The 21,294-nt window shown below is 48.0% G+C and overlaps 3 protein-coding genes and 1 non-coding gene across 4 annotated transcripts; all 4 read right to left on the minus strand.

Annotated features, from left to right (window-relative positions):
• Window positions 1-4,286: 4,286 nt before the first annotated feature.
• Window positions 4,287-7,875, minus strand: SODALDRAFT_338939 (ANTH-domain-containing protein; the record flags this gene model as incomplete). The annotated part of the gene is made up of 6 exons (XM_028612820.1): window positions 4,287-4,373; window positions 4,512-6,613; window positions 6,647-6,925; window positions 6,996-7,477; window positions 7,591-7,731; window positions 7,844-7,875. The coding sequence occupies 6 exons, from the start codon at window positions 7,873-7,875 to the stop codon at window positions 4,287-4,289; spliced, it is 3,123 nt and encodes a 1,040-aa protein (XP_028469508.1).
• A 6,852-nt stretch (window positions 7,876-14,727) lies between these two features.
• On the minus strand, window positions 14,728-15,626 carry SODALDRAFT_273219 (putative complex I protein; the record flags this gene model as incomplete). Its single annotated transcript, XM_028607884.1, has 2 exons — window positions 14,728-15,464; window positions 15,551-15,626. The coding sequence occupies 2 exons, from the start codon at window positions 15,624-15,626 to the stop codon at window positions 14,728-14,730; spliced, it is 813 nt and encodes a 270-aa protein (XP_028469509.1).
• Window positions 15,627-16,354: 728 nt separating this feature from the next.
• On the minus strand, window positions 16,355-18,533 carry SODALDRAFT_397456 (hypothetical protein; the record flags this gene model as incomplete). Its single annotated transcript, XM_028615299.1, has 6 exons — window positions 16,355-17,161; window positions 17,237-17,307; window positions 17,383-17,814; window positions 17,873-17,963; window positions 18,049-18,181; window positions 18,262-18,533. 6 exons carry the CDS (start codon window positions 18,531-18,533, stop codon window positions 16,649-16,651), a joined length of 1,512 nt encoding a protein of 503 aa, XP_028469510.1. The 3' UTR covers window positions 16,355-16,648.
• Window positions 18,534-21,033: 2,500 nt separating this feature from the next.
• On the minus strand, window positions 21,034-21,105 carry SODALDRAFT_t58. The gene has a single exon. It is a non-coding gene; the product is annotated as a tRNA-Arg (tRNA).
• Window positions 21,106-21,294: the final 189 nt, after the last annotated feature.

Consider the following 21,294-nt stretch of genomic DNA (forward strand, 5'->3'; position numbering starts at 1 on the left):
TAGAAAAGGGAAGGCGAAGCTACGGCTTAACCGGTTAAATTATACTAGGAAAAGGTCGGATCGTTACTATATATAGTAGTAATAATACGTCCTGATATATCTTTTACGGTATTTATCCTTTCCCGCTTTCTTAGAAATCCCTCCCCGAAGTATTATAAGGTAGCGGACTAAGCTATCCGCTATTTATATATAACTAAGGACCTCTCGATTTAGTACGGATCGAGTATTACTTTATAGGCTATAGTGATTATAAGCGACGCCTCTTTTACTAACGATATCGATATATAACGATCTTCCTAAGGCTATCTTATTAGCTTATTTAAAGGTTTAGTAGTGTGGAAAGTAATAAGGTAAATAACCGTTACTATATCTATAACCGAAGCAGAGCTACTCGCTCTAGAGTAAGTCGCGAAGGAAATAGTAGGATTAAAGCGTCTATTCGTAGAGATACGCTTTAATCCCAAATCCCCTTAGGATATTAATTACGATAACACTTAAATAATTAGGCTTATAGTAGACGACGGCTATAGGATCAAAACCCGGCTTAGATATATAGATATTTAACGCTGATAGGTTGAACAGGAACACGGTAAAAGGATCTTTAGGGTGGTTTATTTAGCTATAAGCCTTATACCGATAAACGGATTAATAAAGGTACTCCTATAATAAAAGTTCGAGATCTTCCGCGTATATCTTACTATAATAAGTATATAGAGGGGGTAGACCGAAGAAGTTAAAGTTAAGAATTAGGTGCCGGAGGCGCACCGCACGCCGGCGGTATAGTAGAATTAAGGTAAAAGTAAAAGTAGTATCTCTTTATAGTACTAACCTAACACCTAAGCTATATACTAACTCCTAAAAGCTAAAAGTAAAATATAAAAAAAATTGTCCGGCGAACCTAGATACTATTACTACGCTCTATTTTAAGCGACCGGAGTAGCGGTTTTATCGCTACCGCTAACCTTACTACCACCTACTATAGCCGAACCACTATTAATAATAGCGCTATTTTCGATAACCGGCGCGATAATTTACCCCTAAGGGGCTCCGGAAACCATAGTAGGCGTAATATTTTACTACTACTACTACTACTAGAGTTAGTCGCTAAGGCGACGTGTAATAACCTCTTCCACTAAACTCTTAAAATAAGCCGAAAAACTAGGCTTAGTTAAGCCCTCTTCCCCGGGCGTAAGGACACACTTAAGAGCTTTTTCGTCGAAAAAGCGCTTAGTATTATCGTCCTCTAGATATTTAATTTCCTGCTTATTATACTGCTTTAATTTAGCCAGGAACTATACCGGAAGGGTTAGCCGGAGCACGTTAATTAAGGAATAAGACGATAAAACGTACCTTATAGTTATTATCCGGAGAACCAGGTCTAATCTTACGAACGGACACGGCGTTAACTAATATATTAATAAGAGGGAGTATACTAAAGTAACTAGGATCTATTATTAGTAATTAGAACGCCCCGGAGCATAGATTCTTAATCCGGATATAAACTGGAGCTCTTATCCACGATCGTAAATCTCGATAACTAAGGGGTAGGAACTTATACCTAGGAGTATATATAGTTACTGTTATAACACTTATAGTAACGAGTTAAGCGCCCCTTAATCGTAATATAGGTCTTAAACGAGCTTTATTTTCCAGAATAAATACCCTTTATATACTATATATAAGGGGGATTAAGGGGGATAGCTATAAAATTTAGATTAAGGGCCTTAGTCGATTTCTTAGTCGGCTTCTTAGAAGTCTACTACTCTATTAGTAACCGGAGCCTTACGACCGTAAACGAAAGTATAAAGCTAAAAAGACCGGAGCACTTATATTAGGCTTTTTACCGGGGGTCTTAGTTATACCGGAAGGCTTAGTCAGACTAGTACTAGCGACCTTAGCACTAGACGCACGGGTTAAGGGGGCCTAAATAAGCACTATTAGCACCTATATTAAGAATCAGAGCTCCGGTAACTTACTATAGCGCGTTTAAGGGACGAAGAGCGGCTATTTAAGGAGGGAAGAGAAGAAAAAAGTCCGAAATTTAGGCGAGGCACGAAATCCACGAAAAATCGTTAAAAAATAAGATCGTGGTTATAAGAGGGAAAAGAAGGCTACGAAAAGCCTAAAAACCCTTTTATTTATATCCGGCACCTCCCCTATCTACTAATTACTTTAAATAGCACTTTCCTTTATTATTTACTACTATTATTATTACTATTTCTTATTTTATAGCTCCTTTACCTGCCTTTTAACTCGACTTTAAAGAATCCATAACTACTCTTTAAAGCTATTTTAAGATTAACTATAAAGCGCCGGCGAGGTTAGACTAAGTAATTACTAAGCTAATTAGAGTATAGTAATTAAGGGGTATATCGCACTAAAAACACGTAAGTCTATTTTCTATATTTCTATTAGCTAGACTAGCCCTATATTCCTCGCGTGGAAAAGGGGTAGATATATTTAGAATACCCACACCTTCCTATTCTTCTTTCCTTTATAAAACGAATACAATCATACATCTATTGAATCTCGGCTCCGGCCGGATCACATGCCCGTTAATCCAACAAATGAGACTGACACTGTGAGACCCATTCAAAGTCATTGGTATCGTGGGGCATTTCGTCCAGCTCGCCCCTTAATATCCGTAGTTTTTCCGGTTATCTTCTCTGCCTTCTCTGCCTTCTCTTATCCTCGTACTGCTGTCTTTCTTGCCTTGGCTTCCGTCGTGTTCGGTGTTCCATGTCTCTGCGGCGTGGCCGTATAAAACATGCTAAGGGGCAGTTTTCCGGATTCCTGGTACCTGGATATGAAAATGCAATCCGCAGAAGAAATCCCCCGCGAAGCCGCAGAACAAGGGCTCCATGGTAACTGCCATGTCTCTTGGGTTAGTATTCCCAGTTTCCAAGAACCGTGGAAGCCTGAGAACGGGGAGTAGTAAAAATTACCCGTGCTGTTGGACCTGTTTCCGAACGAAGCATTCGTACGAACAAGGAAGCAGGGGGACCTGTCACTTGGCACTCGTCTAGGTTGACGCTTGGCCAAGCACAGGGATCGTCCCTGCTTTCTCGTTCCAGCCTAGTGCGTGCCCTCTAGCGTTGGTGGTTGGTGCATCATGATGCATCATCCACTCGCCTCTCTCGGTCTCTCGGGACTCTTGCCCATGAGCCGACACTCCAAACATCACCCTTCTCTCGTTCCCGCCCCACTATCGCTCCTCCATGTGTTTGTCGCGAGCTTTGTGAGAAGCTAGACTTGATTGGCGACGATGTCTTAGCCTTCCCAATGTCCCAGTCTCTTCTTCGTCTTCTACTCCCTTCCGTAGTTGTGCCGATCCCTCCCCCCGGCATCGTCTCACCTTGATGAATTTGCCAGTCCTTCGGTTCAGAACCACGCAGCAAGAATACTTCGCACGAAGTAGACGACTTCTCGATCCGCGTCTTCCCCTCAAGCCTCCTCCCAGATGATGCGCCTCCCTTGTTGCTTGCCCTTCCATGACCCACTGCTCTCCCCGCTCCGCCAGGCCTCGTCCCGTGACAAGACGCTACGACCGCCCAGACATAGTCGTCTTGGCCTCTTTGGAAAGAAATAACCCGAGTGCGGGGTCGTTAGTTAGTCGCCAGCATCATCAACCGACTCGAGAGACTCCGCTGACTCCGCGGACCTCCTCGTGAAACCATCCAAATTGCCATTCGACCCCCCACGGTAATACAAACCCGTCTTAACACCGAACCGCTTACCTCGAGAAAACCCCCGTCGGTGAGTCTCCCATCCTTTTGATCTCGCGTTATTCCGCTATTTCCCGCTCTTCCGCTGGCTCAACGGACCCCCGACGCCTAGCGCATCCCATGCCGGCCGCTAGTAACACCTAAAGTTAATCGATCAGCACGTAAGGCGACCTAGCATGGAAAATGTTGCGACTTCCGAACTGGCGCTTGACTCGTCTGTAATATGCGAAAGTGACCTTGGTGGTATTGAAACAGAGAATCTAGGTTGGTGATGTGCTGAACAGGAACGGGTAGTAGTAACCCAAGGACTTTTGAACTGCGTCCCAACGCGGCATGAGTCTGTTTCTCCCCTTCCCTCCTTGGCCCCCCCCCCCCCCCCTCCCCCCTCCCCCCCCCCCCCCCCCCCCCCCCCCCCCCCCCCCCCCCCCCCCCCCGCCAACCCTCTCTCTCCATCCCTCTCTTGTTCACACTTACGGCCGCTATGGACTGCGGGGCTGCCGTGTGATCGAGCCCAATTTGTCCGCAACTTACCTTCTGGGCCTCCTGCCCACCGACTTTGGCCTACTCCTCTTGATACGAGATCTTGCGCATCTCGCCCAATCGGTGTCGTGCGGCCGCAAGTGAGTTCTCCAGCTGCAATATTTCGACCTGTAAAAAAAAAAAAGAGTTCCAACGTTGTTAGCTCCCAACATCCTCTCATAGCCTTGCTAGCGCGGAATGCGGTGTGACCCAAGGGACTCGAGGACAAACAACATCCGTCCCCGATAGGGGTGGTGTCTTCCTTACCTGTTGCTCCATCTCGCGCACCTTGAACTCGTGCGCTCCCAGTTTGGAGTAATCCACTTGCTCTTCCTCTTGGTTGCGGTCCTTGATCATGTTCTGCACTTGACGCACCAGCGCCCTGCATGCCGCCCCCACCGCTTTGCTCGCCTGCTCCAGGTTCTCCTGGCTCTTGCTCATGAACCCAGCCTTGACTCGGCTTGCCGCCACAAGCTGCGCCGTCGACGCCGCCACGTCGTTTGACGCCACGATCAGCTGCTCCGGGCTGTTGCGGTTCGACAGTACCCCGTCGGCCGTCTCGATCAGCCTGTTGGTAGACGAAGCCACCGCCTTGGCCGCCGAGATGAGGCCCTCCGTCCACCGATTGTTTTTCTTGTAGAACGCCGTGCGAGAAGACGAGCCCCGCCCGGCCTGTACGATCTCCTGCTGCGTCACCGTCGCTGCCTTGATGAGCTGCGCGATTGCGTTCGTGACCGCCGTCGCTGCGTCGAGGATCGAGTCGTGCACCTTGAGTTCGTACGTCGTGTACCCCTCCCGGGGCTTGTTCTTCAGCTTGGCTAACCTCGCCGCCGCCGCCGCAATCGCATCGGCCGCCTTGTTCAGCTCGTTGTCCACGATGTCGCCCAGGTCTCCCTTGCCCGTCAACTTCCCGGCCCCCGGGGCGAACGTCTCGACGAGCTTGTTCAGCTTCTGGAGATTCATCTGCACATCGTTGTTGCTGTTAATAACCACGTCTGTTTTCTGAATCGGGTCCATGCCCTCCAGGCGGAAGCTCTGCAAACCGCGGAAGAATTTCACCGTCGACAGTGCCGACTGCCGCGTGCCGTTCATCAGCGAGTCGCTCTTCTTGTCATCTGTCGCCAGTCGAGTTAGGCCCTTGGTGTTGCTGCACACATCCGCCATGGCGCCTGCGAAGACGTTGATGGCCTTGATCAGCTCGGCGTGCGAGCTGTTGGGACCGTCCGCGATGAAGTTGTTAAACGCCGTTGCGAACTCCATTGCGCTCGACGACGCCTTTTCGATTTGTGACAAAACGTAGGACGGAGAGGCGTTCTGATTGCCCGCTTGCATGGTGGAGTCTAGTTCGTAAAGGGCATCATCCACCCGCTGGACGCCCGTCTGGAGCACCGAATCGATGATATCGTTGATCTTGTCCAGGTTGGCGAGAATAAGCGCGTCAATCTGACCGTCCAGTGCATGGTCCGTCTCGCCCTGGTTCTGCTTGAGCTCATTGAGCTCGATGAGGGTTTGATCCATACCGGCCTTGTAGACCTCGAGTTCCTCCTCCTTGTCGCGCAGCAGCTGCTCGATGTCTGTGTTGCCTTCGCGAAGCTTGGCCTGCGCATCCTCCAGGGCCCGCGACTTGTTGCGCAAAGCCTCCTCTAGATCCGCCATCTCGCGATTGTACTTGGCGAGCATCGAAGAGAGTTCGTTGCCTTTGCTCCTCTCGAGGTTATCTGCCCTGTCGTGTGCCATCCGCAGCTCTCGCTTAACCTTCTCGACCTCGTCTTTGTTGCTGCCCGATAGGCGATCTTTATCGTGGAGAGCCCTGTCTCTTTCCCGAATCATGTCGGCGAGCTCGAGGTTCTTCGTCTTGATTTCCCGTTCGAGCTTCTCTCGCTTATCGATGGCTTCTTGCGCAGACGCGGCCTTCAGCTGCACCGTCTTGAACTTGTTCAGCAGCTCCAAATGTTCATGGCGCAGCTGCGAATACAACTTGGCCAGGGCCTCGTATTTGGTCCGCCAAGTGTTCACTTGTTCTTGAAGAGCTCGGATCTGATCGTCCCTGCTCGTGATTTGTTGGCCGTAATGGTTCTGGACCTGCGCAAGCTCGCCTTCCAAAGCCTTGACTCTCTGGTCGTACTGTTGAAGCATGAGCTGGTCCTGCTCGTATTGGGTTCTCGCCCGGAAATTTTCCTGTTCGAGCTCGGCGAGCCTACCCTGTGTTTGGTACTGCATCTGTTGCTGCATCAGGGCTTCTTGCTCGCGCTGCTGCTGTTCCAGCAAGCGCCGCTGTTGGTCCTCGAATTCCCTCTGCGCCTGGAGAGCCGCCTGCTGCTGGGCGAATTGCTGTGTCTGTTGCCTCTCCCCGAGGACCCTCTGCTGCTCTTCATACTCACGGTTTTGACGGTCGAGCTCACTCTTCCAGAACTCGGAAATCTCATCGGGCTCGTTCGTTTTCGGTTCGGCAGGAGGTGGCGTCGGCTTTTGTTCGATTTCCTGTTTCGGTCGCGCCGGCAAGGCAGGGGCTTCGTCGTCTTCGGCCAGGAGGCTCGGCGGATCTTGAGGAAGCTTGGGGATGGTGATGAGACTCGTCAAATAGCGGAGGTTGGAGCATTCATAGTAGAACTTGACAAGCCGATAGTGCTGTGCATTGTACCGGGAACGGAGAGGCTCCAACGCGTCATTATCGCCGGTTGCTACCTCCATGTCAGCAAGGCTGCTCCAGAGAGCCTACACGTGGAAGTGGCAAGGGAGAAGGGTCCTGACTTGAATGCATAGCTCGAAGCATGCTCGTGATGAACTTGTAGATGCCATAGCTCTCCTGTACCAGGGGAACAAGAGCCGAGATGCGGCACTCGTTGTTTCCAACCCCACGGAAGTGGGAGAAGATTAGCTTCTGGAATTGCTCAATCTTGTCCTGGAGAGTCATGAGATCGGTGATAGTCTCGTAGCCCTCATTCGGGTCGTTGATAGCCTTCAAGCTGAGGTATTCCTCGTACTCAAAGGTGCCATTGAATTCGGGATGCTGTTGGTGAAAGGACAGCTTCGCGAGGAGGTAGTAGGTATATTCCTTGATCAAGGGCAAGTAACCACGGATTCCTTCGCCGGTTACGCCGCGGCCTAGACTCTGGATCCAGTTTCTTTGCGAGATGGACTCTCTTAGTGTGATGGGATGTCCCTCTTGTAGAACCTTATGAACGGTGATTAAAGCTTTAAATGTCTGGACTTCGTCGGCGACGAGAGGTTGACTGGAAAAGAGACGTTCGTTAGAAGCAGGCCACAACGCAGAAGACTAGGAGCCACGAAAGAAGAGAATAACACAGACAGAAAAGTAGCAAACTAGGGAAAGAGGGCCACTCACACTTTTAGACCTGCCCAGAAGGCTTGAGAAGACCTATGGTCCCATGTGTACACGATGCAGGCGCGGACATGTTTCCTCTTGGGAGCGGACTCATCAGCGCTTGTAGCTTTTCTGATGTTGATGGCGAGCTCCTGGTCGGATCTGGTAACGAGGTTAGCAGTCATGGCCACGGATAAGAAGACGAAGAAGAAGAAAAGAAGGCGAGGTGGTTAGGGACGGGATCAAGTCATTGGGAATACGGAGAGGAACGGACTTTGTGTGAGAGCCTGGAACCATGGCTGCCATTGTGGGCAATTGCTTCACTACTGCCCAAGTAACAGGAGTAATGTGAATGTGAATAAAGAGCTAAGGTAGGTGCCTGGTGGAGAAAACAACTATCGGGAGCTTGCAGCCGGAGCGGAAGAGGAGTCGGGAGGAGGATGTCGGTTGCAAGCAGGCAGCTCCGTAGCTCCCTTCCGAAGAGTCGGCCGCAGGAAAGAAACGACGCCAGATAGGTGGAAGCTGCTGTTATGATATTGCCATAAAAGATGCGTGCGTAATACAATACAGATAATATAGAAGAATGCGTCGTCAGTTACTCTGGGGAGGCGATTGGAGTCGTCAGCAGTGACGCATCTCGTGATGTTGAAAAGGAGGGACTGGGACTGCGTGGCTGGGTTACGGTTACTGGGTAGCACGAAGTAGCGATGCGCCAGCTCCATTAGATAGCGTGCCAAGATTCTGTGTCTGCAACCTCACGGAACTTGCTGGCGACCCCCGCAACCTTGATAAGGTACAAGTTGCAACGTAACGAAACAAATGGAAGTGATAACTGCCCCACCAGTTCTGTTGACGGAAATACTATTATCCTTGTACGAAGTCGTCTTACATAATCCAACTGGCAATCCCAAGGGGTGAGAGTCTGAAAGCTGTCGAACAGACCAGTCTTTTCGGTTACGTAATAGGCCGGATTGCCAAGAGTATCATCCGGGTGGACGCTTGCAGAATCTGCACTATATAAAATACGGTGGCAGCGTTTCCCTAACGGTCTGAGACAGTTATAGTTGTATATAATTGCCTTAATTAATTTTAACCTGTTTTGTGACGATTTTAACTACGCTTTATTTAATAATTAAGAGTCTTAATTACTAAGTGAAGATGTACCTATTTTATCTACTCTTTTACTATTACTACCAATTTAAGAAGCTATTTAGCTACGCCGATATAGCGTGTTAATCTATAAATAACTATTAAGATATCGTACTTTAACCCTATTACGTATAAAACCTATAAGGATTAGGAGCTTTAGCGATGCCTATACGAATCGGTTACTACCTATAATAACGTGTAGAGGTTTCTCCACCTAGTCGATCTGACTTAGTCCCCCGAGGAGCCTATAATACCGGAATACGGCTCTATCCCCTCTATAACACCTAGGCGTACGCCTATATAATATCTCGACCTTACGGACGCCAGCTACAAAGTATACGATATCGAAATCGCGCGCTGGAAGATCCTATAAATATAATACGATAGCTACCTAAAGGGGATTAACGCTATACTAACCTAGCAGGTTAATACTATCGACTAAAGCCGCAGATAACTGCTATAAGGAGGCACGCCTTATAAGGTGTACGAAGCCGTTAAACGCGATACGGATTAGTACTTAGCTACTTGCTAAACCGATACCCACGAAGAGTATATCGAGCACATATAGTACCCTACGAATAGCTTTAAGAAGCTCGGGGAGTAGTTAGATAAGTGGTAGCTACTACTATAAAGCTATAAAGATACCGGTTCGAAGCCTGCCATGTATATATAGGTTATAGATTTCTTTAGAGGTATACGCCCCTATACCAGCCACGATTAGACTAAGTCTAAAGGACGCCTTATAGATAACTAAGTAGTTATACCCGAAGACCTTTACACCCTCGGCTAGAAGTATATTAATACCAGACTTAAAGACTAAGAAAAAAACGCGGTAGCCACCGCGCTATAGTATTCCCTGCACTATATACCGGAAGCGAAGAGGGTGAAGATACCTTAGAGGCCACGGCTAAGCCCCGTAAAAAGGGCGGCCGTGGGAAGAAAGCTAAGAATCCTACTACCGCGGTATCTATAGCCACACCTTTAGCTGCTTTAGCTAACCGTTCCTCTTCTAAACGCCGCTAATCTGCTTTATAGAGAGGGCAGATCTACCGCGTGTACGCTATGCCTGGCCACGATATTAACGTCTGCTTCTATCTATTCCCGGATACGGTATATAACGATTAGATACCCTTCGAGAGCACTAAAATAACCGTCTAACGGATCCTTAAATACGACCCCTCGCTACGCACGGAAGTGGAAGAACTGCGTGCCGTAAAGAAGGTGAAGAAGGATATAAGCCGGGACTTAGCATAGCTTAAAGAGGCGTGACTCGACTATAGTAGTATCCGTAGCGGCGTCTCCCACGCCGCTAGCTTTATAGCAGAAACCGCTACTGCTAGTTACCCTCTTCGAACCTCTACTATCCTCGATTCCGGCGCTACTATTTATATATTTAACGATTTTTCCCGTTTTTCTGATTTTACACCCGCCACATAGGGGGACTACCTGGTAGCCGGTAGTTCGTCCCTGCCTATTAAAGATTACGGCAACGTGACCGTGAGATTAAATGGACTAATAGGAGGCCTTGATTTTAGGCTATTAAACGTCGTATACTATAAGGATTTTGTCTATAATTTAATCTCTAACTAACGCCTACGTCTTCGAGGATACTAGTAGAATTAAAAGCCACTAAATAACTATATTCGGCGTTTCGATGGATCTATACTATACTAGCTAAGTCACTGCTTTGATTAAACCGTTATTAAATACGTGCCCTCTGACTAATCTACGGCTGCTTTTCTAGGCTCTTCTTCTTCTTCTGCTACCCGAAAAGGCGTTCGTAAATCGACGATATAGTATCTAAGCACTACGGAGGGCATCTTATAGCATCTACGCCTAGGGCACGCAGGCCCTGAACCACTTAGGCACCTAGAAGAGCAGACGCAGGGGGTTAAAATCAAGGGACTAATAACTATCGATTATAAGGCCTACGAGCTTATAAAGATAAAGCGGTATATTAGTAGGCGCCCTCGCACTATACCTGCCTACGCAGGGGAGCGATAGGCGATTAATTTCACGGATTTTAAACGAACGTCCGATAGGGACTTAAGGTTTATGTTTTTCACCGACCGTTATAGTGGTTTTACGGCCACCTACGTTATAAAGAGTAAGCTAGTAGTAGATATCTTCGTAATAATTAAGGAATTCCTCGCCTAGGTAGACCACTAATTAGACTATAAGGTGCGCGTTTTCGAATCTAATAATAAGCTAACTTAATCCCACGATATCACCTAATTCCTACATGGTGAGGGCATCCTTTTAGAGGTATCTGCTACCGATACTTAAGTATAGAATAGAGGTACCGAACGCGCTACTACCGTGGTTATTTCGAAGGGTCGTGCGATAAATATCCACGCAAAACTGCCACCGTTTATATAGCCTAGGGCTATTCCCACGGCTACGTACGTCTATAACCGCACGCTACGAAGGCAGTATAATAAGGAATAGAAAACGCTATACGAGGTCCTCTTTAAAAGAAAGCCGATTTTATTGCACCTTTAAGCTTACGGCTATAAGGCATACGCGATAATAAAGGACGCCTAGAAGGCTACTAATAAGCTATTAAATCGTATCGCTCCTCACGCCTATATCGGCTATCTTATCGGCTACGATTCTACTAATATTTTCCGTATCTGGGTGCCTAGCCTACGCCGCTATAACCGCGTTATTCGAACGCGCGATATAGATTTTAACGAACGCGCCTTCTTTAACGGCGATATCGCCACCTTTAAGGACGACCTCCGTTAATTAACCGAGGAGTAATTAGAAGACCTGATTAGTTAGATCGAGTAGGAGAGGGCTGGAGATTCACGGTTGTTTACGGACGTATAAGCTAAGGACCCCCTCCCTTTTATATAACTGCTTATTTTGAATTATTAGATCCGGGGATAAACGCCCCCGGATCTCCTTCCTTAATGGTTTTACTGTTAAGGTTATAGTCCGTAATACCCGGCCGTAAAGGGGTAGAGGAGGCTATCTTAAGTTAATCAGGATAAGATTTAGGTCACGAATAGTGTGATTTAGCCGGTATAACGCCTGATTACCGTCTATATCCGCCAGATCTATTACTTCCTACTCTACTAGTAACCCCGCCGTCGGTTATAGCGCTAATAGTAGCCATTATATTAGGAAACCGTGATGCCCCTACGGCCGTAGAGTTCTAGGATAACGGAATACGGTGCTGCGATACCCCTATAGCTATAGCTATAGGGCTCCTATTAAATAAAGGAGCGTAACTAATTCAGTAAGGAGATAGCTGGAAAAGAGACTATTAGGTAGCTGTGTTTAACGCTAGCCGCCACGCCCCTAATATACGCACCTTGGATAGGACTCCGCTAACTAAATTACGATTAAAAAGGACTACTTCTATAACGCTATAGCGGCGTTTATCGCTCCTACTTAAACTAACGGCCCCGATAGCTATCTCGGAAAATATAACCCTGGCGGTAGCCTCGGGAAGCACTGCTCCGGCGGTTACTTCGGCGGCTATAAAGATCTATCGTAAAGACCTCCCTCCTCCTCCGAAGAACCCTCGCGATATACCCTTACACCCTTATGGCCACCTATTCCGACAAGTAAAAGAAGACCACCTACGGAGCTATAAGGAGATAGGGTCGTAGATACGGGTACCGGCGTCTACCGCAGATAGATATCAGGTTCTTAATTCGATATAGGTGATAATATATAAGTTCGATAAGCATGGATTTCTATATAAATATAAGGTAAGGCTTATAGTGCGAGGAGATCAGCAGTATTAATCCTCGCCTAAGGAGACGTACGCAGTAATACTAGCCGGACGGTCGTTCCGCGCGTTAATAGCTATCGCCGTCCGATTTAACCTTACGCTATTATAATTTAACGTTATAAACGCGTTTATACACGCGCCCCTCCCCTATAATATCTTTATATACCCGCCGCTAGGCTTTCTAGCCCCTAGGAGTCGTTTACATCTGAAAAAGGCGTTATATAGACTTAAGGAGTCTTTACTGCTTTAGTAAAAGCACTTTTCGGCTATCCTTTTAGCGGACGGCTTCTAGATAGTGCCGTAAGAACCGTGTTATTTTCTGCGCCGCGGTTTAATCCTGTTCTTCTACGTTAACGATATTATTATTAATTATAAGGAATAATATAAGGCGTAGATAGAGCAGACCGTTAATAACCTGTAACGCCACTATAATCTATAAGATAGCGATCCTCTATAGTGGTTCCTTAGTATTAAGGTTATTCGCGACCGCGCCGCCCGTAAAATCTAGCCATTATAATACGACTACGTTACTAAATTAGAACGCTTTTTAAAGCTAAATAGTAAGTATAGCAGTAACTATCGCCTAACACACCTAATTAAGATCGCAGAACTACTGCCCTATTCAGGGACCTTAACGGACGTTAAAAGCTATTAATAGAAGATAGGATCTATACTATATGCAGCAGTAATATCACGCCCTAATATCGCGTTTATAGTATCTAGGCTATACTGGTTTAACGTTAATCCAGGGCCTATTCACTATAAGGCCGCCGATTATCTAATCCTTTATCTAATTAATAGCTAATCGTTTACCTTAGAACTAGGGGGTGGCGATACTATCGAAATCTATACTAACGCCTCGTTTACCGATAATACCCTTAATCGAAAAAGCAGTTAAGCGTATATAATACGCTTATTTAGCGGTATAATAGCGTGGCGCGTAAATAAGCAGGATATAGTCACGATATCTATAACAGAAGTAGAGCTATTAGCGTTAGTATAAGGTATAAAAGAGGGTATCTTTATATAATGCCTATTACTTAGTATAGGAGTGGAATTTAATAATCTGGAATTAAAGATCTTATACGATAATAACTAAACGATTCGATTAGTTACTTAAGAGATTAGTACGTTAATAACGCGCCTCCGCCATGTTAATATCCACGGCCACTAGTTACGTTAAGTAAAGGAATAAGGGTAAATACTCGTAACGTATATTACGAGCGCGGAAATAGTAGTAGACGGATTAACGAAGGCGTTATACGGCGAGAAATTTAAGATATTTAGGTCCTAGGTGGGCGTGATAGATATACGGGAACGGTTATAGCAGAAATAGCTAGAGGAAGTCCGGATAGAATATTTAGAGGACCTAGAGGATGAATTTAAGGGCGGCTATAGCGAATAGACTATAGTCTTTTCGGTTACGTAATAGGCTAGATTACTAAGAGTATAATCCGGGTGGACGCTTACAGAATCTGCACTATATAAAATACGGTAGCAGCGTTTCCCTGACGGTCTAAGACAGTTATAATTATACATAATTGCCTCAATCAATTTTGACCTGTTTTGTGACGATTTTGACTACGCTTTATTTGACAAAAGCCTCTACGCATTCTTGAAGGACAAAGCTCCTGGTAATAATCGAGCGATGTAGAACCTGTACGAGGACGTGGTCGGATTATAGGACAACCACATACTGAGATTCTTTCAGGCCGCTGGGTCGTATTCTCTTCTCGAAAGCAGTCCGGTCACGGAGAAGCTGGCTCTGAGACTCGAGATCGGGCACCTAGGCGTTGGTGTGACCGCTGCGAAATGTGCCTGCTCTCCGGTTCACTCGTTGTCGGATAGCAGTGAGGGGGCAGCCAGAGTCGTTTCTGAGAACGACCAAGGTTGGCGCGGAAGGGATTCAGGGGTGCCCCAGAGCCTAACGCGGCGGTGACGGTAGGGGAAAAGGCAGTATCGAAGTGGGAGCGGATCGACCGACTTCGGCTCCATCAAAAGTCTCGTCATATTGTCTCCTGCAACTGGCCAGTAGATCACATGCCTTCCCAAAAGCAAAGCAACGCCATATCGTACATGGTTTGTACAAATTATGATCCTTCCCCAGGAGCCCTCACCCAGGAGCCCTCACCTAGCAGACGTACACCAGCACCCACCTTACGTCTTCCACTCTGTCTCTTCTTTCCCTCGTCCCTGAAGAGGCGGGATGGTAGCTGCTTGTGAGCTTCGAGAGTACACAGGTGGGAAATCGTGATGAAAACACGTTATGCCTCTTTCCAGAGTATGCTCTTCCCCTGTCGATCCCTCAATTCGCTCGCAGTCTGCCCAGCCTCGCCGGCATCCATAACGGAATCAGCCTCGGCAACGTCATTGGTTGCCCATATCCTCTCGATACACAGCTCAAACGGGCCAGGAACCCGATCTGTCAGTCCCACACCAACCGTCCTAATCTTCCGCCGCAGCAGCTCCGTCTGCGGCTCGACGACGAATCCATGGTTCGTGCGCACGAAATCGTTCCACTTCACCAGCACCGTCTCCCACTCCCCGGGGCGCTTCGCGAATAGCCGGTGCTGGTGCAAGTCCGTGGGCACCACGCTCTCGGTCTGCAGGTTGATGAAGTAGCTGCGTCCGTCCGACCGGACCCGCATTGCGAGGTACGCGTACATGTCGATGTCCCACAGGCTCTTCCCGAACACGGTCGGCGGCCTGTCTAGCGTCCTCCACGCCGCATATCCTGTTCTCTGAATGTCGGGTTTATTCTTCGGGAGTTCGGTCGATATCGTGCCGTGGAACCTGGCATGCCCTGGGGGCTGGGCGGAGGTGGGGGATAGTGCGGATGGGTCGGCGGAGTCTTGGGATGAAGCCCAGTCGAGCGCGCAGTGAGAGAAGCCTCCGATTTCTTGGTCTGTCATGGTCTTGCATTGTGAGATCGATTCGGGGTCTCGGAAGTCTTGTAAGAGGAGGGGTCCTGAGGGCCCCTTGACACCTTCTGCTCTGAAGGCTGCGAAATAGAAACCAAAAATCAGCATGCCATTCTGAAAGCGGGATGTGGAAGAAGGAAAAAAAAAAGAAGAAGAAAGCACATACCTACGACAGCTAGACGCTTGAATTCATCCATGCTCCGCCCGAGGAAGCCTTTCCTCAGGGCTTCCGTTGGGCGCATCCTGGAGGACCCTCGACCGAGGTAAACACAACACGGTGCTTCTGATGAGTTGCTTGTCGGCTAACGCATCTGTCTGTTGTCACATGGAGCAGCCTCTTCCTAACTGATTGGCGTGCATGAGAGCGAACCGTCAGATTTGGATTGGTCTGTTGGCTCTCTAAATCGTGATTCCAACAAGCAGCATGGGAATTGAGTGCTATGATCCTGTGAAGTCAATTCGTATTCCAGCGATAAGATAAGGTACCTAGGAGCTTGACGGAGTACTTCCGTACGTGGCGAGTCATTCAAGTTCTTGCGGCCTAAGGATTCACCGATTCCGAAGAGAAGTTCCCAGGCTCACGTGACTTTCGCGTTCAACTTCTCGTGGGACCGAGCACTTTATTACGGAGGAAAGGAATCATGTCAAAGTAAGGTATTGACATGGTCATCAACTTCATTTATGTCTGCATGAAGATATACGGCTGTTGGGCAGTGTCAATTTGGGCTGCACAACGTATATGGGCTCGAAGTCGGCCCCGTAGGGCCGCAGACTTTACTGTCGCGCTTTACCGAACGTCAACCAGTCAAGAGATCAAGATGTTCACAGTTCAAGTGGCTCACGAGTCACCGGCGAATCCCTCACTGTTTATTAAGGGTGAGTTCAGGTCAGTATCGTCTCATTTCCCTAGATACTATATACATCAATCAACCTAGTCGTGGGTCAATGTCAAAACAAGATCCCTCGTCCGAGTGACTGGAGGCCCCCTGGCTCATGCAGAAGAAGGCTTCTCTTCTCCTCTGGTCTCCTTTGTTGTCCTCAGCAGACAATGCAGAAGATGAGCTACTGGGTATCTCTCAGAATCAAAAACAGAACGCCGAATATTCTTGTCCCTCTATAACAAGAGGAGAACAATTTTTTTTTTCCTTTTTTCTTTTTTTTCTTCCTTTTTTTTCAGCCCCGTTTCAAGCAAGAGGCGGGCAAAGTAAAAGAAAGCAGCAAAGGGGGGAAGTGGGGAGAGGTCCGAATAGTTGCCTGGACCTGCTCAATCTTCCTTCTTCTCCTCGGGTTCCTTCTCAACATTGGCAGGCTCGGACCGAGAAGTCTGACCCGTCTCTGGAATCGAGGGAGGATAACCTCCCATCATGTACGAAGGCGAGGAAAAGGTAGCATGGTACAAACTCGGATCGTAGTAGGGAGTCCGTACGGCAAACGGGGAAAAGAGCTGCGCAGGCGAGAATGCAGGCGAATACGAGTAGTATCCATATCCCTGAGGGGTGAGGGGCGAGTATCCCATCATAGGGTGAGCCTGCGGGTGGTACGACTGAGCCGCTGCAGACTGCGACTGCTCCGGCGAGACCATTCCCGATCCTGCAACAGGAGTACCCGTCTGTGGAACCATCTCCTTCTCCTTGGACTCGATGTCGCTCTCTTCGTGAGATTTGATGAGGCGCCGATGGCGGGTGTCCGGAGTCATGATTGCACCAGGATTCAGAACCTTGCAGGACTTTCTCTCGACAATAAGCTTGCCATCTCCACCGGGCACAGGTGTCCCATCCTGAGCGATTGACGTGTCTTAGCAATCGAATCGCGCATATTGTCTGTGAGAGGAAGGTCCGGACGGGAGACTTACTAGTTCAGCAACCGCCACATTAGGGGATTCGTGGTTGTCAAATTCAATGAACGCGAATGCCTTCCGGTGGCCTTCAAGATGTTAGCTTATTTAGCTGTTCGGCAATGGTCCTCCGTCCTGCTACAGGTGTGTCGGGAACAACTTACCACTCAGATTGCTCCACTTGATGGTAATGTTAATGACCTCGCCGAATTCACTTGCCATGTTGTGCAAAGTCTCCTTGGAGATATCCGCAGGCAGGTTGGAGACGAAGATAGTACGCTTGTGATACTCGTACTGGCGGGACCAGTCCTGAACCATAGCCGGCTTCTCCCTCTGGGGGGTCCGAGGAGCCACTTTGCTCTGGGAGAAGGTTCTGACACAATACGCCTCGTCATCCTGCAGGGCACCCACGACATCTCTCTTGGCGTCGAAGACCATGAACGACACCAAGACCCCAGAGGCCGATAGGCCCAGCAGGTTGGCGGTCTGCGGATGAAGAATTTCGGCCTTGGAAATACGCCCAAAGGGTTCGAGGAGCTCCTTGGCCTCTTTAATGGAAGTATCGCGGTTATCTCTTCGGTAGACGTAGAAATCACCTAATCGCCGGGTCAGTAAGAATGTCAGGGAGACATCTCGGCATAAGTGTAAACCCACAATTAGCTCTGACTTTCTCTGTGCGGCAAGGGCGTCCGAAGATCTCGATTCCTTTTCCTTTGACTAGAGCTCGCTGCGCGTCCTCGAACGTCTATAAACCTTATTAGAACGGAGCCCGGGTTGAGAAGTTGGGGTTTAGGGCCCTTAGCCTTTAGGGGTTATATCAGAGAACTAACAGTAAACTGGCAGAACGCAAATGGCATCCGAGTTCGGCCATCGCGACGAATCTTGACGAAGACGGCTCCAAAACGGGAAAAGACAGCGTTAACCTCCGTCTCAAGCACGGAGTCTTCAACATGGTTCGGAAGGCTGGCCTGCGTCAGAACCCAGGGTCACAGGATTGGGGATCAGACTCGTTCTCGGCTGAGTCGGCTCTGCTTCGTACTTACTTGGCGACAAAAACGCACGCGCCAGGAGAGTATATTTCCTGCGCGTCCAAGCCAAAAGCCTCCCGGAAACCCATAGCCCTACCTTTGCGAGAAGGAGAGGCGGCCTGAGGCGCCTGACCGCCGCGATGAAGAGCAGGGCCATCGGGAATCTTGGTGAGACGGAGGTTCCCAGTTCCGCCGCCACCTGAAAAGACATCATCCTCCTCTCCGGTGAGGGACATCGAGGACAGACTCTGGGCTATCTGGCCCATGGCCTCATTCTTTCCGGACATTGAAGACGTCTGGAATTTCACCGGTTCAGTAAATGTTGGCAAGACTCAAGAGTCAAGTCAGTGCGGGCTCACTTACAGGAATTTCTCAAGCAATAGAAGAATCCCTGGATTCGCAGTCAGAGAATGATACCTGCAGTAAGCCACTAAGTCAGCTCTATAGAAGGCGGTCCAGGGTAATACGAAAACATAAAGAACTCAAACAGAAGAGAAAGACGTGAACGCGTCAGAATATATTATCCAGGGGCTGGACGATAGGAGGCTTGGAATTGGGTTGAGGCGTGACAGCAAGCAATTTCTCAGCCATGACCTTCTGTAAACACGCAGGTTGGACGAGGATTGGCATAGAATGGATCGCAAGACCAACGGAGAATTTCGCTGGAGAAGGGGGAGTGGAGAGGAGCTCTCCCAGCAAAAATATCAACCGAGTATCTCCAGAAACTTACAGACTCGGGAGAAAAAACAGGAGAAGATCAGGACTTGAGCAAGAGAAGCCCGAAGTTGATGATGAAATAAAACATGGCAAGAAGAGCATAAACAAATAGAGCAGACCAGGGAGCTAGGCAGGCCTCATGTACCCATGAAAAGGGGTTCGGAGAGTCATCAATTAGAATAGATAAACATACCTTTATTGGTAGAGGTGGCTGGCAACCCCAAGAGAGTAGGTGAGAACTCTGGAGAGTGTCGTCTGAGTGGTGATAGTGGATGAAAGTGGAAGAAGAAGCTTTCCCAGAGGCTTTGATAGAAAGAAAGAAATAGTTGAGCTAATAGCCCTGAAAGAAATTCTTTCTATATTCGGCAGCAGGATGACTACAATTCGTGGGTGCCCGTAGGGATCGTGAGGGTTCTGACCTTGGTGGCCAGGGGCCACGGCGACTCGTGGACAGAGTCACGATACCTTCACAAACCCACACAACTTCCCTTTTATTTTACAGTATATTGGATAAGAAAGGGAAGGGACTCCTGGGCAAGTTAGCATTCTGCCAAGCCCGTGATCCAAAGTCATAAACAAGAGCCCTTGTTCCTTCTTCCCCCGCTAAGCTTAGACTGGTTGGTGTATATGCTTTCAAACATGAGTCGAGGATATTGCCCTATTGAGTGAAACTGCACAAGATATAACAAGGTCACATTGTATAAAGTACCTGATATTAGTATACTCAAGGGAAAGAAACAGGAAGATCCCGACTCGTTGTCTCTATATATGCTTTTTAGTGGGTGTCATAACGCTCACAGTCATGGTCATCAGTGTGTGCCCCTGGTGCCCCTGGTGCCCCTGGCTGTCTGACCATCAGGTCACACAGGTATATCAGACGACTCAATGCACATGACTTCTTTCCATCAAAGTACCTTACATATGTACATCGCTGTATATTGGACCTTACCTTAGAGTATCTGGTTCCCCTGGGTAAGGTACCTTATGTAAATTTCTAAATGATGTAGGCTACCTTCCTCAGATAGATGGACCATAAGGTACGGTAGTTATGTGAGGAAGCGGTTGGTCTCGCCTCTACGACGCTTCCTCTTGGTTACCTTACCACAGTGAAGGTAGCCAGGCATTGGAGTGCAAGTCCATTCAGGGGCTAGGTGGCTTATACTCTACATCAGCATATAGTACTTCTTAACAAACTAAAGAGTTATTTCATAGCCGCACCGGTTACACTGGCCCCATGATATTATAAGAACATCTTGATTTCTTGGTTTGCTTTTGTGGCTTCCTAGAAAGGCATCTGATATTCTGATTTGAAAGCACTATACCTTGAGGGAGAAGACATGAGATAAAGGACAGCTAAATGACAAGGGACGCTTGGTGAGTAAGAGGAGGCCGGGTTGGCGCCGAAGGAGGAGAAAATGAAGTAAATGGAGAGGGCAAGAGGGAAAAAAAAAGGGGGGGGAAGGGGGGGTGGTTTGTTCAGGACGGTGGAAGTCCATCACACTATCATGTATCACAGGCATTGGACAAACAGTATAAGTCTGGGACATAATTCAAATAGTAATTAATCACTACTTGGAAACTGATTAAAACCCTACTCAATCCCATGGTAGGTTCGAACTTGGCACGAGAAAATGAAGGATAAGGTGGTCTAGACAGGGTAATGTAGGATCGAACAGAACGTAACAGAGCAAACATTGCCCGCCGATGAGCGTCGGAGAGAGGGGATGGAATTGTCTGGCGATTGAGGCTGTCTGCCAGGCGACCTATCTGTCTGGCTGCGGAAACCGATGAGATATATACGCATGTCCTGTATGATGTGTTGCTTGTTGCCCGCATTTCGCATCGGCACTTCGTGAATCGTGACTGGGAAGCAATTTGCCTTCATGCAAAGATAACATAACACTGGCGATGTTTGACCCGATCGACTTTGTTATAGAAAAGTCCATGTCCTAAGAACTCTTTGGATCTTCTGGGCTTGGTCACTTGTCCCAAAACACGACTCCAAAAATATTGTACTCTGTAGGCCGAGTAACTACGAAAACCAAAAAAAAAAGAAAAGAAGAAACAAGTACTTCCCGGCGGGGCTCGAACCCGCAGCCTTCAGATTAGAAGTCTGACGCGCTACCATTGCGCCACGGGAAGGCCGTTGGATAGTCAACACAACTTTACTTTTTGTGCTAAGAAGAATTCAAGAACAGGATTATATAATACCCAGTCGACCTACCTTTTCAAGAATTATGGATACCTGAAGCTTAAGTACGGGTAGTGGGTACTTCATCACTGAGCGCAAGGCGTGGCGCTATGGCGGAGATACCTTGACTCTGATTCGTA

The sequence above is a fragment of the Sodiomyces alkalinus genome (genome assembly GCF_003711515.1).
Source record: "Sodiomyces alkalinus F11 unplaced genomic scaffold SODALscaffold_2, whole genome shotgun sequence".
NCBI lineage: Eukaryota > Fungi > Ascomycota > Sordariomycetes > Glomerellales > Plectosphaerellaceae > Sodiomyces > Sodiomyces alkalinus.